Source organism: Procambarus clarkii, chromosome 27 (assembly GCF_040958095.1).
Source record: "Procambarus clarkii isolate CNS0578487 chromosome 27, FALCON_Pclarkii_2.0, whole genome shotgun sequence".
NCBI lineage: Eukaryota > Metazoa > Arthropoda > Malacostraca > Decapoda > Cambaridae > Procambarus > Procambarus clarkii.
The window spans coordinates 10,601,548-10,616,073 of record NC_091176.1 but is presented as its reverse complement, the minus strand read 5'-3'; the positions used below and the strand labels follow the sequence as shown (position 1 = coordinate 10,616,073).

The window sequence follows — 14,526 nt, the reverse complement described above, 5'->3', positions numbered from 1 at the left end:
CAGGGGATCGTATTCCAGGGACCATAGGATTAAGGACTTGCCCGAAACGCTACGCGTACTAGTGGCTGTACAAGAATGTAGCAACTCTTGTATATATCTCAAAAAAAAAAAGGAATAGATTAGTGCATAATATAGAGAGATGAGAGCAGAGTTAGGTACATAATATCTGATTTTGGAGAGTATGCCAACTGTTTTAGAGACTTTCTTAGTTATGTGTTGTATGTGGGTACTGAAGTTGAGTCTCTTGTCTAAGAATAGGCCGAGAAACTTTCCATCATTTTTATTGCTAATGTTTACATTGTCTATCTGAAGCTGAATTGCATTTGTAGATTTGCTTCTAAATAAGATGTAGTAGGTCTTTTCTATGTTAAGTGTTAGTGTGTTGGTTGACATCCATAATAATGAGACGTTTTGACCCGATGGGTGGGGTGAATAGTGTCATTTGTGTTGTTCTGGGTACTAATGTTTCTGCTGCTTGTGTAATTATGGTTTGTATTTTGTGAACCCAAATGTTTATGTCAGCGGGAGTTTTTTTTGCATTCTATGCATATGTTATATCAGTGTTATCTAATAATTTGTTCGAATGTATCCCAGTTGGCCCTTTTGTTCGTAAAATAAGGAATGGTTTTGGTGAGTAGGGGCTGTTAAAGAGGCGTAACGACACGCGGGTGTGATCACACTCAGGGAGAGGTACAAGTGCTATGCAGTGCTGAAGATGTGTGTCTAATCTATTAGTAAACGGATAAGATCAGGTCTACTGGACCCAGTACGTGAAAAGTCTGTAGAGAAATTAGGTCCAAGGAATGGAAGCCTTTTTTTGGTAGAAATAGTTGTAGTTGTTGACCATGGAGGTTAATGTTGTGGTGGACTGTATGATGTGGAGCGTTGTGGTCTGACATCAGAAAGACAGGTATGTTTGTGCGATTGAAAAGTCTTGTTTGAACTTCCATTGGTTTGGGCGTGTATGTGTTGTGCAGATGATTAGTGGTCCGTGTATCTAAATGGCAAGGAAGTGTTTGTGATGCCAAGGCGCCTGTAAAAGTTCTCGTTTGATATTTTAAATGTAGATTTTCCTAATTCTACAACACATGCATGTGCCTCATCAGGTGATTGTTGGGTGGTGTAGCCATACTGTCTGATTTTATGAGTTAATGATGCATGTGCTAAAAGCAGCAGATCAAATCTCTCGATGCCTCTGTAAAATCAGCCACCAGGTGACGATTGCTAGAGTATACCCTAACATTAAATCGTAACATTTTTAAGAATATCCTGTTAGTATCCGAGTGTTGTGTGAGCCTTAATCTATTTTAACTTTGTATTGGTCTTCACCAATCATGGTAATCATTATAATCGTTCCTTTCAATATAATATTTTGTTATTTTAGGGAGACTTTAGTGTAAGGGCACTATATATATCACTAGTGTGAGAGGAGTTTCTAAAGGAAGGTGCTGATGTAGATGGTGGAGATTTTCGAGAAAGCCGTCGAGTCCTCTGATTACGTGATTGTTTTTGATGTTGTAATTGTTGACTGAGGGACGACGAGGGCTCTGATGCCCACTCCCCAGCTGCCTGATACCGGGAAATAGCGAAGAGGGATTGGATCCTTACAGTCTCTTCTGGCCACAGACCCTACAGTCTCTTCTGGCCTGACGCGAGCGCTATAAATTCGTAGGCAGTGGAAAATTCTATAATTGCTTTGCGTCAGACATTTACCGTTGAAAGAATTATGTAGGCATCTTCAGCCTGGGCTCTGAGTTGCCTGAAAACGGATCAAGGGAATAGTAAACAAAGCAGCCAACCCCCACCGCCAACACCAGCACCAGGTTAATGTTGAGAAAGAGCTTCGTGCGAGGACGTTCCTCGAGAGAGTTCAGTGTACTCTCTTCCATCTGAGGGTCACTCTGCTGGGTCTGGAGGCCACACAGCCACAGGAAGAACTTGGTTGTGTGGGCCAGGCGCTGGCTGCCATCTGCTTCCGTCGCCGCCTCCTTGTCCCCGCGCTCTGTAAAATAAATGATAGGGTTAACACTCTCTGGCTCTATAACAGTTTTGATAAAAAAAACATGATGTTATGAATGTTATAAATGGTACAGAATGCGGCACCTTGACGAGAAAGAAGGTCGATGTAAAGTATAAATAGGAGATGTATAGGGGAGATGGGATGGGGAGGGGTGGGGTGTGGGTAGGGATGGGATGGATGGGGAAGGGTGGCGTGATGGGGAGGGATGGGGGAATGGGGAGGGGTGGGGGATGGGGTGGGGGTTATGGGGAGGGGTGGGGGGGATGGGGCGGGGTGGAATAAGAACGTGTGAGTGTTGAAACAAACTAAGTAAACAGTTGTAAATAATCAGAAACTTGATAGAAGGGAATCTAAGAATTAATAGGTTGTTAGCTGGACTGACGGGGCTTAGTAGCTAATGCTCGACCCTACACACATGAGACACACACACACACACACACACACACACACACACACACACACACACACACACACACACACACACACACACACACACACACACACACACACACATGAAGAAAGCATTGATATAACCAGTCTATACAACAAGTTGGTTAAAATTAGATACTATAGTGACCTCTCATGTAGAAATAATTAGTAAATTGAAAGAAAGTAATGACCATTTAAATAGCAAAGTTGTATGTCTTGAGGGTTTAGTGAAAGACTTGTGTAAGGATAAAAATCAATTGGAAACAAATTGCAAAGCCATGGAAGAAGAAAATAAACTCTTAAAAATAGCTTTGGAAGAAATTAAAGCAAATTTAAGCATAAATGACTACAATAGGTTAGGTAAGGAAATTCAACAGGAGAAACAGCTTTTGTCAGCACAGATGGAGGAAGTTACACAGGGAATAGAACAGTGCAAGAAAGATATGCAACTCACCTATGCACAAGTGGCCAAGGAGAAGGAAAAAATTGAAGAAGCAGTAAAGGAAGTCAAACACTGCAGCAACCAAGATAAAACAAACATTAGGCTGGAAGTGAGAAAGGAATTGGCATCTAACCCGAAGTTGGTGCAAAACACAGTTGATCGGAGTAAGTCCCTGATAATTTTTGGTTGCAAAGAAAAGGAGATAACATCTAGGTCAGAAAGAGCTGTAGAAGAAGCAAAAGTAGTAGATAAAATTGTTGGCCTCGTGGAAGGTCTTACAACCATAGAGAGTGTGTGCGACTACAGAAGAATAGGCAGATATGTAAAAGGGAAAAATCGACCTTTGAGGATCACCCTAAATGGTGCCAAACAGATGGAAGAAGTACTAAAGAATGCTAGAAAATTACAAAGTGATGAGTGTTACGGCCCTACTTTGGCGTAACCGGGTTCTTTTCTGGTGTTATTAGAATTTGGGAATCCGGCCCCAAGCTAGTAGAGGCTTTCAGGGGATGTGTTCCGTAACGCAAGTTAAATTAAAGGGGGAGGGATACAAATGCTCTGATTTATATATATTCTCACCACCACCATATAAATAAATATATAACAATCACACGGGGTTTATAACTACACGATAATATACAGAGTTGTCTTCCTCTGAAGACACAGGATGCTCCACGGTGCGCACGATGAGTAGCCCTGGTTCTCTTCTTCGGCCCACGATGAATCCTCTTTGATTCTCTCGGCGAATCTACCCTGGCCACAGGCCAGCCAAATCACAGTCCCACTGGGTGCTCCGTCGTGGAGGCCTTCAACCACAATCCAGCCTGTAGCTGGCAGGTTCCAATCAGCTCTGCTGTGTAGGCCACTCCACGACCGCTACTAGGGTTGCGAGCCCTAGGCAGGAGCCTCGTGTGATCCCGCTGATCACTCTCCTCTCTAAACACCACAGTGGCTAGTCTCTTCCACTAGCCAGCCCCGGATAAGGCGATTCCTGATACTGCCACGTCACAGGCAGGCTAACACTCTCAGCAGAGTTCGTCCGGGGGTGACTCACAGCTTCTTCAGCAAACTCGTGGAGAGACCTTGGCTGCCTTGGGTAGACTGATCCATCGTCCAATACAGCAGTCCCAGGTCGAGTCTGCAATCAGACACGTCATTAATACTGGGACTAGGGAACCTCACTTACAGGCTTAGACACAAACGTCTACCTCTCTGCTCCATAGATGGCGTTGCTGTCTAAGCGCCACCTCACCAGAGGTCAGCAGCGGCTATGTTATGAGCTGATTAAGACGGGAATCCAGCCCCTGTGGCCGGTATATCCCGTCCTCACTAGATGGCGTTGTCCATTTGGAGGGGGTTTCGGGAGCAGACTCACAGATGGCGCTGTCGTCACTGCTCCGTGCTCCGGCGCTGGACTTGGGTCCGTAACAATGAGGATGGGAAAGTGTGGCCGTTAAGACGAGATCTTTCAAAAGAAGATAGAGAGAAGCTGAAACTGAACCTCGCCGAGGCAAAACGTTTAAATGAGAGCAGGAATGAAGAAGAAATCAATTCTTTTTTCTACAAAGTGATAGGGGTAGGCAGACCAGTAAAGTGGTACATAAAGGCAAACCAACAAAATCATTAGAGAGAGGGGGAGTGAAAAATAAGAAGAGGGGGAACAAGTTCCTGAAGATTGCATACACCAACATAGATGGAGTAAGATCGAAGATACTGGAGTTAAGTGATGTAATACAGCTGCAGACACCAGACATTGTTGCACTCACGGAGACAAAACTTGAAGATGTTATTTTAAATGAGGTCATATTCCCAAGGGGCTACTCAATTTGGAGACGGGACAGAAAAATTAGGAAAGGCGGTGGCGTTGCTGTGCTGGTGAAAGAACACCTAAAGGTGAACGAAATAATGACTGCCAATCCACAAGAAGTTGACATAATAGCACTAGAGATCTGCCATGAGGATGATAAACTAATGATCATAAATGCATATAGTCCACCGCCAAGCAGCACATGGTCAAAGGAAGAGCTAGATAGTAAACGAGAAGGTCTTATAACAATAATGAGAGAGATCATAGCGAGAGCGGATAACGATAGTTCACGACTGTTGATAGTCGGCGACTTCAACTTGAAATCCATAGACTGGGAAGCATATGAAGCGAAAACAGAAGATTTTTGGACCTGTAAATTTGTAGACCTCATCCTGGAAACATTCTTGTGTCAACATGTTAAACAAGCTACGAAGATGAGGGAAGGGGACGTTCCCTGCATGCTAGATTTGATATTTACCAGGAAGGAGGAAGAAATATTTGACATTCAGTACCTGCCTCCCTTGGGTAAAAGTGACCATGTATTTTTGGGAATAAAGTATGCAATGCGTTATAATCTGGAAGAAAATATGAAGGTTGATGCAATTGAAAAACCCTGACTTTAGGAGAAGACATTATGGCAACCTTAGAAAAAATTTTAGTGAGTATAATTGGACAGACGTGTTGCTAGGCAAGGAAGTGAATGAGATGTATGTCAAGTTTTGTGAAATATATGATAAAGGCACAAAATTTTTTATACCAAAACAGAGATGCAGAACTAGGAAACAGGATTGGTTCAACAGAAATTGCAAGAGGGCCAGAGACCAAAAAACACAAAAATGGAATCAATACAGGAAGAGGCCAAACCCCCAAACATACCAGCGATACAAAGATGCGAGAAACAACTACACGGCAGTGAGGAGAGAGACAGAAAGAAATTTTGAATAAGGAATTGCAGACAAATGTAAAACAGAACCATGTCTATTCTATAAATTCATAAACAACAAATTGCAGGTAAAGGATAATATTCAGAGGTTGAAAATGGGAAATAGATTCACGGAAAATGAAAAGGAAATGTGTGAAACATTAAACGAAAAGTTCCAAAGTGTGTTTGTACAAAATGAAATCTTCAGGGAACCAGATACAATAAGAATTCCAGAGAACAACATAGAGCACATAGAGGTGTCTAGAGACGAAGTGGAAAAAATGCTCAAGGAGCTAAATAAGAACAAAGCAGTTGGTCCAGATGGAGTTTCACCATGGGTTCTGAGAGAATGTGCACCTGAGCTCAGCATTCCACTTCAACTGATTTTTCAGGCATCCCTGTTTACAGGAGTTGTAGCTGATGTGTGGAAAAAGGCTAACATAGTTCCAATCTACAAAAGTGGAAGCAGGGAAGACCCCCTTAATTATAGACCTGTATCATTGACAAGTGTAATAGTCAAAATATTGGAAAAAATAATTAAAACTAAATGGGTAGAACACCTGGAGAGAAATTATATAATATCAGACAGACAGTATGGTTTTCGATCTGGAAGATCCTGTGTATCGAATTTACTCAGTTTCTATTATCAAGCAACAGATATATTACAGGAAAGAGATGGTTGGGTTGACTACATCTATCTGGACCTAAAAATGGCTTTCGACAGAGTTCCACATAAGAGGTTGTTCTGGAAATTGGAAAATATTGGAGTGGTGACAGGTAAGCTTCTAACATGGATGAAAAATTTTCTGATTGATAGAAAAATGAGGGCAGTGATCAGAGGTAATGTATCGGACTGGAGAAATGTCACAAGTGGAGTACCACAGGGTTCAGTTCTTGCACCAGTGATGTTTATTGTCTACATAAATGATCTACCAGTTGGTATACAGAATTATATGAACATGTTTGCTGATGATGCTAAGATAATAGGAAGGATAAGAAACTTAGATGATTGTCGTGCCCTTCAAGATGACCTGGACAAAATAAGTATATGGAGCACCACTTGGCAAATGGAATTTAATGTTAATAAATGCCATGTTATGGAATGTGGAATAGGAGAAGTGATCCTGAGACCTGGAACTTTAAGAACAAGAGGTCATAGATTTAAACTAGCTAAACACAGATGCCGAAGAAATATAAGAAAATTCACTTTCTCAAACAGAGTGGTAGACGGTTGGAACAAGTTAGGTGAGAAGGTGGTGGAGGCCAAGACCGTCAGTAGTTTCAAAGCGTTATATGACAAAGTGCTGGGAAGACGGGACACCACGAGCGTAGCTCTCATCCTGTAACTACACTTAGGTAATTACACAAACACACACACGGCCTCGCGGCTGAGTGCCCAGCGCTCGGGGGTCGTAGTTCTAAGGACTCAGGTTCGACTCCCGGCCGAGGCGGAAACAAATGGGCAGAGATTCTTTCACCTGATGCACCTTTTTCACCTAGCAGTAAATATTTACCTGGGAGTACACACTTCCTGGGGGATATGTGTGTTTGTGTTTGTGTTTGAGAAAAATATTTGTAGTAGACATAATAGAGAACAAATAAATCGGTTAGAAAGGCGGGATCCAAGTTTACATCGAAATGCGCCATTCTATTAAGAGCACTCTCACACTCATACTCATACTCTCACACTCTCACACTCACACTCATACTCTCACACTCATAATAACACCTGGTTCTCACTCAACGGGTGTAGGTTATGACGGACCAGTCCTCCCCTCTGCCGGTGATATCTCTCCAGTAATAATTTTAGCAATTTACTTTAGATCTGAAAATTATTGCAACTTGAATTATCAGAACAATGTGAAAAAACTAAATATTTTGTGAAACGCCGCTCTTCACACCGAGATGTGGAATGTCGTCCTCGAGCTCCATATTCCAACGTATGTCGTCCTCGAGCTCCTTATTGAGACGTATGTAGTCCTCGGGCTCCATATTCCGACGTCTGTCGTCGTCTCTTTCAGCATTCTCAAAACGAGTCCAGAAAGTCGTTCTGATTACCTGAAAAAGAAATAATATTTCAGAATTTCAGCTGCGTAAAGGGTGACTGTGGATATTTTTAGTCTTCTGTGTTTATGTGGTTCTGGTAAATGTTGTACGTTGGTTTGTGCTTGACAGAAGCGCGCAGTGTTAATAATTATGGACATATTCTATAAATATAGTATTATGTTCTTAATTAAATCTATCTTAACCAAACAAATGTAACTTAAACTAATCTTATAACCTATTCTAAGAACATAAGAACAAAGGTAACTGCAGAAGGTCTCTTGGCCCATACGAGGCCTAACTGAATTTAACTAAACCACCTAACCTGACTTGAGCAAACACTGTAGCCTATCCTAGGCCAATAGAAAACCTTTAATTATAAGTGGCAAATCAGCCGTAGTAAATGATAGCAACTGCCATATGTAGAACACTACTCTCAGCTGTTCAAAAATAATATGAAGAACATCCCACCTGTCTTGAGTGCTGTATATACTTCAGCTTATTATTTATTTTATTATATTTATGTTCTAAATTGAGAAGTGCAACTTAATCGTAATTGTCAATATTGTTAGATGCAATATGACAAAGTAAAAGAATCTAATTCTTTACATATACACTAATGTTAAAAAAAAAAATTAAATATAGTTAGGCCTAGTTTAGAATTATATGTTAATATGCCTAAAATATGAATTACTCAATTGCCACAAAAGCGTTCATATCAGGGCGAAAACGCAATCATCAACTTACAGTATAATTTTGGCATGATTAAGTTTGAACAAATTTACATTTGTTTATATCTGAACATATAAAAACTAAAAATGTTGAGAGTATCATGCAGACTATGGTCAAATCCACAAGGGCCGTGACGAGGATTCGAACCTACGTCACCACAGACTATGGTGTTTGTAGGCTATATCGTGAACGTTTAAAACTGAGTTTGTTATATACCCTGAAGCTGTCTGGAGGCTGAGTCATGAGGGACACCGTCGCTGAAGTGATGGCCGTCATCCAGAAAAGCAATACTGCGAAGTACATAAAGTTGAGGCGGACGATGAAGGGGCGGGACTCGTCCTGCCAACACGCTGGAGGCGGGTAGGAGAAATCCAGGACCATGCGTGTTACTCCGATCGCCAGCCCCACCATTAGCCCACAAAAGGCTCCCCGCTCATTCATCCGCTTCCAAAGGATTGCCATGGAATACACGCAGGCAATGGGCGGCGAGAGATACGCTCCAACCTTCTGGATATAGATAAAGAGTTGTCCACTCTGGACTTCCTCGATGACTGGTACCCAGGCCACCGACACGACCACCAAACCCACAATACACAGCTTCCCCACGATCAGCAGTTCACGGGTCTTGGCTTCGGGGCGAACTCGACGCCACAGATCTAATGAGAACATAGTTGAAGCAGAGTTGAAGATGGAGGTGAGGTCAGTCATTAGTGCTGACAACATGACGGCTAAGATGATGCCCTTGAGTCCAGCGGGCATTATGCCCACCACCAGTCGCGGATAGGCAGAGTTGTAGCAGGAAGACCTGGAGCCGCAGGCACGCATGCACTCTTCAGGCAAAACACAAGCGACATCATCCGGGAAGAGTGTACGGGAGATCATACCAGGTAAAATGATTATGAAGAACGGTAAGATCTTGGCGTACGCGGCAAACAGAGTCGCTCCTTTAGCGTGAGACAGGTTCTTCGATGCCAGTGTTCGCTGAATCATCATCTGGAAATCTTTAGTCAGATTAATTTATTGTCTTGGAAGAGATACTAAGTATAATTATGAAATAATTATCCATTACTAGTGGTTATCTTTAACTTATCAGCTTTAAGCATATAAATGAACTGATACCAATGAATTCAATTGTGCTCAGACGTCAGTGCGTGTACCACTGCAACAGTCAAACAACTGAAGCCTCACCTGGTCTGCACACCAGTACCAGATAGAAGCAGGCGTCTGACCCAGCAGGAAGGCAGGCCAGGGCAGGTCAGAGTTGACGGGGTCCCTCAACATGACCCAGGAGTCCGCCCTCGGTATTCCGCAAGATGTGTTCTGGAACCTCAGCTCGGGCACCGCCTGCATGTACTTGTACTGAAGGGCCTCGTACCCTCCCACCTCGTAAAAAGCTGCAAGAAACAGTGCCAAATACATTTAGTGTATCGTATTAACTTTGAATTTACAAACTTAAATTTTAAGGTAAAAGACCTATGTAATATGTAAGTCTTATGAAAAGCTAAAAGCAGGTGCAGGCGATGAGTCACAATAACGTGGCTAAAGTAAGTTGACCAGACCACACACTAGAAGGTGAAGGGACGACGACGTTTCGGTCCGTCCTGAACCATCAAGTTGATAAACTTGAGAATGGTCCAGGACGGACCGAAACGTCGTCGTCCCTTCACCTTCTAGTGTGTGGTCTGGTCAACTAAAAGCAGGTCAGATTTCTAACTTCCTACCATCATCATAATCAGTAATTGTCCGAGCATAAGGTGCACAGTTCTTGCACTCAAACTGTAATATTATTTACACGTCATATATCGTCAAGCTGACGAGAGTTCTCACTTTGAACTGTACCGCCATCTCACTCACATAACCCCAGGCTAAGAACCGAGTAGGTGTCGTATTTGTGCTATTTACATTGATGAAGATTAAGCCACCCTAAAGATGGCACGGCCATGAATAGCCAGTAAGTGGAGGCTATTTCGAGCCATTGCCAGTACCAATAGCTGATACAGGACATCTGTGGATGGATGGGGGGACGGGTCTTCATGGTGGATTTCAGCCTCGGAGGCCAGGCTGTACCATACCAATTATAGAGCTGGTGGGTTAGTGTACATGAGATGACCTAAAGGTAAGACCTCTAGGTCTTCCGTTTTTTCTCTGGCTGAGCCGTGTTGTCGTCGGAATTTGGTGAGGTGGCCTCCATGAGGAGATCTTGTACCGAGTAGGTGTCGTATATGTGGTGCGGCGGTGGAGCTCCTACTAAGATTTCCTCGTCTGAGGAGTCCATAACACCCGTAGTTGGTGGTTTTGTCTTTCGTCTCGCAGCCTGAGGTAGGCTCAGGTGTATTTACAATGCTTGTTGTTGTTGTTTAAGATTCAGCTACTCGGAACATAAAGTTGCAAGTAGCACGGGCTATGGTGAGCCCGTAGTGGACTCACCTGGCACAGGAGCAGGGCTGTAACTGATTTACAGCCCCGACTACCGTATCAATGTAAAAAATATACTCATTTAAATGTAACTTCATTTATAAAAATGTATTTGCAATGTATTTGCAAAGGCTTATGTTCTCTTTGTGTTAAGTGGTACAAGACGTGAGAGAAGTGAACAAGTGAATGAAGGGACATGGGAGACACAGTCACCAGCGAGGCATGGGAGACACAGTTACCAGCGAGGCATGGGAGACACAGTCACCAGCGAGGCATGGGAGACACAGTCACCAGCGAGGCATGGGAGACACAGTCACCAGCGAGGCATGGGAGACACAGTCACCAGCGAGGCATGGGAGACACAGTCACCAGCGAGGCATGGGAGACAGGCTGGTAATTATCCCTGCTAGGGACCTGCAGCTCCCTGAACCTGCCTGGTTATTCATTACACAAGGGCATTGCCTCCGAAGGGGAACTCGAAACCATAATTTGTTTATTGTGTGGGACAGGAAGCCTGGTTGGCTTGACAACGTCTCCCTAGGCCAGCTATGACCTTGGCCAGGACGCAACCCACAACAGCTGGCCAAGCGTCCCTTTCCTGCAGTGGGAATCGAACCTTTCGTCTGGAAAGTAACTCCAGATATTGTACAGTGACATTTAAAAGCAAATTGTTGCATATTTAGTTACGGAGGTAAACATGCACAAGAGCTGGCATTAGGGATAACCTCCTTACAGCAACAGTCCCCTTGTAAAGACTCCCGATGGTCTTATGGGATAATAAATCCATGTGAATTCATTCAGCTTAATAATATGAGTGGCTCCCAGTTACGAGCATTTCGAGCAACGAGCAAGCCACTCGCAGACAATATGTCTCGACTGACGAGCTTTCGCTCGATTAACGAGCATTCCCGCTGGTTTTCGGACACCTTCGACGACATTTTTGTTGTTGTTTCACAAAACGAGTTTTCCCACATGCCGAGCTCGTTACCGGAACGGATTAAACTCGTTAATCGAGGCGACATTGTATATGAATATTCTGCCAGGCGTAACATACAGGAATGTTGTCGGTGAAATTTCAGCGCGTGTGATGAATCAATGGATGCATGTATATGCATGATGCCGCCTGCATGGCCCTGGAGGCCATGCAGGCGGCATCTTACCTTTGCTCATGACGACCAGGGCGCCGGCTATCATGATGAAGAACTGGAGGGTGTCTGTATAGATGACCGCGGCCAGGCCTCCCGTTATGGTGAAGACAGCCGTCAGCAGGAGCAGCGCCACTATAGAGCCGTAGATATTCCAGTGGAAGACCTGGTTGATGAAGAGAGCTCCCGAGTACAGGTCCACCTGCACGAGACACACGGGGAGGAAAGGATCACCGTATCAGTCGTTCCTCAAGTTGCATTGTCGTGGGGGAAGTACTGTGTACATTGTTGTGGGGGAAAGTACTGTGGACATTGTCGTGGGGGAAAGTACTGTGTACATTGTCGTGGGGAAAGTACTGTACACATTGTCGTGGGGAAAGTCCTGTACACATTGTCGTGGGGGAAAGTATTGTACACATTGTCGTGGGGAAAGTCCTGTACACATTGTCATGGGGAAAGTACTGTACACATTGTCGTGGGGAAAGTACTGTACACATTGTCGTGGGGGAAAGTATTGTACACATTGTCGTGGGGAAAGTCCTGTACACATTGTCATGGGGAAAGTACTGTACACATTGTCATGGGGAAAGTACTGTACACATTGTCGTGGGGAAAGTCCTGTACACATTGTCATGGGGAAAGTACTGTACACATTGTCATGGGGAAAGTACTGTACACATTGTCATGGGGAAAGTACTGTACACATTGTCATGGGGAAAGTACTGTACACATTGTCGTGGGGAAAGTACTGTACACATTGTCGTGGGGAAAGTACTGTACACATTGTCGTGGGGAAAGTACTGTACACATTGTCATGGGGAAAGTACTGTACACATTGTCGTGGGGAAAGTACTGTACACATTGTCGTGGGGAAAGTACAGTACACATTGTCGTGGGGAAAGTACTGTACACATTGTCGTGGGGAAAGTACTGTACACATTGTCGTGGGGAAAGTACTGTACACATTGTCGTGGGGAAAGTACTGTACACATTGTCATGGGGAAAGTACTGTACACATTGTCGTGGGGAAAGTACTGTACACATTGTCGTGGGGAAAGTACTGTACACATTGTCGTGGGGAAAGTACTGTACACATTGTCGCGAGGGAAAGTACTGTACACATTGTCGCGGGGGAAAGTACTGTACACATTGTCGCGGGGGAAAGTACTGTACACATTGTCGCGGGGGAAAGTACTGTACACATTTAATTCCCATTGTATTGTATGTTATTATTACGAACACACCCATTGTATTGTATGTTATTATTACGAACACAATTACTACCATTATATAAGTATTTTCATCAATAATTAATTCACATTTCGCAATTTAAAAGTACAAATTAATAAAGACAAAAAGGGGATTTCGTAATGAACTTTTCTAATGATCATTAATAAGCTTTCATCTTCGTCAAAACATCGAGGAAGTGGATATCAGATATCAACGGAGTATCTCAACCCAGTAATGAGAATATCATTTGTTGTCATGGGATTATTAAATGTAAGGAGAGGTGTACGAGCTTGGTATTCGTCCAAGAGACGGGAATTCCGTCTTAAATGGCATGTATGGCATAGATGGATTTATTTTATTATATAAAATAATTTTGCACGAAGATATGTTATAAATCTTATCTGAAACTGCTGTATCACACGGTTATACGGGGGGGGGGGGTGTATTCCGCTGTATTCCATACATCACACAAGAGACAATAGGATCTCCTTAACAAACCTGCAATTTACCTGTTGTATCATATTTTGTGGCGTAATGTACTGTATAACGCATTGTATTATATTTTTGTTAAGAATGGTACACTGTTTCTCTTCACACACTTAACGTATGTCACCGAGATCCTGTTGAATATGTACAGGACTATATACAGGACTAGGGAGAGAAGAGCCAGGTACTCCTGTATGACTTACTGAGATCTTGGTGAAGATATACAGGACTAGGGAGAGAAGAGCCAAATACACCTGTATGCGTTGTCCCCCGAACCTCTTGTTCATGTACTCAGGTACAGTACACACCTGAACAATAAGACAATGGTCACATTATCTGCGGCTAACAATATAATTAGTACATAAGTCCACCGAGGCAGGCATGCCTGGAGGATATGATGATCAGGGGATAATGTTTGTTTATGTCTCAAAGCATCTACTACTTTATTGACCTTGAAGGAAGACCTTTATTGACCATCTACTACTATATTGACCTTTCTCGAATATCTTTCCTCGAAACAAAGTCTTTGTGTAATGTCTATTTTGCAAATTTTTTAATTTCCAACCAAGAAAACTGGTCAAAATAATTCCTTCATTTGACGATAAATGCAGTGGGTTACTCACCCCACTGGAGACACACAAGTGGGTTACTCACCCCACTGGTGACACACAAGTGGGTTACTCACCCCACTGGAGACACACAAGTGGGTTACTCACCCCACTGGAGACACACAAGTGGGTTACTCACCCCACTGGAGACACACAAGTGGGTTACTCACCCTACTGGTGACACACAAGTGGGTTACTCACCCCACTGGTGACACACAAGTGGGTTACTCACCCCACTGGTGACACA

At 43.3% G+C, this 14,526-nt stretch overlaps 1 protein-coding gene across 2 annotated transcripts in view; it reads right to left on the bottom strand.

Moving 5' to 3' along the window:
* Positions 1–265: 265 nt before the first annotated feature.
* LOC123762649 (sodium/mannose cotransporter SLC5A10) overlaps positions 266–14,526 on the bottom strand; it is a 31,032-nt gene continuing 16,771 nt past the window's right edge. For both annotated transcript variants that reach the window (XM_045749277.2, XM_045749281.2), the window contains 6 exons: positions 13,875–13,979; positions 11,971–12,157; positions 9,584–9,789; positions 8,612–9,388; positions 7,522–7,678; positions 266–2,002 (listed from right to left, as the gene is read on the bottom strand). In XM_045749277.2, the coding sequence (XP_045605233.2) occupies positions 1,725–2,002; positions 7,522–7,678; positions 8,612–9,388; positions 9,584–9,789; positions 11,971–12,157; positions 13,875–13,979 (1,710 nt within the window). In that variant the 3' untranslated portion in view covers positions 266–1,724. The remainder of the gene's footprint in view (positions 2,003–7,521; positions 7,679–8,611; positions 9,389–9,583; positions 9,790–11,970; positions 12,158–13,874; positions 13,980–14,526) is intronic.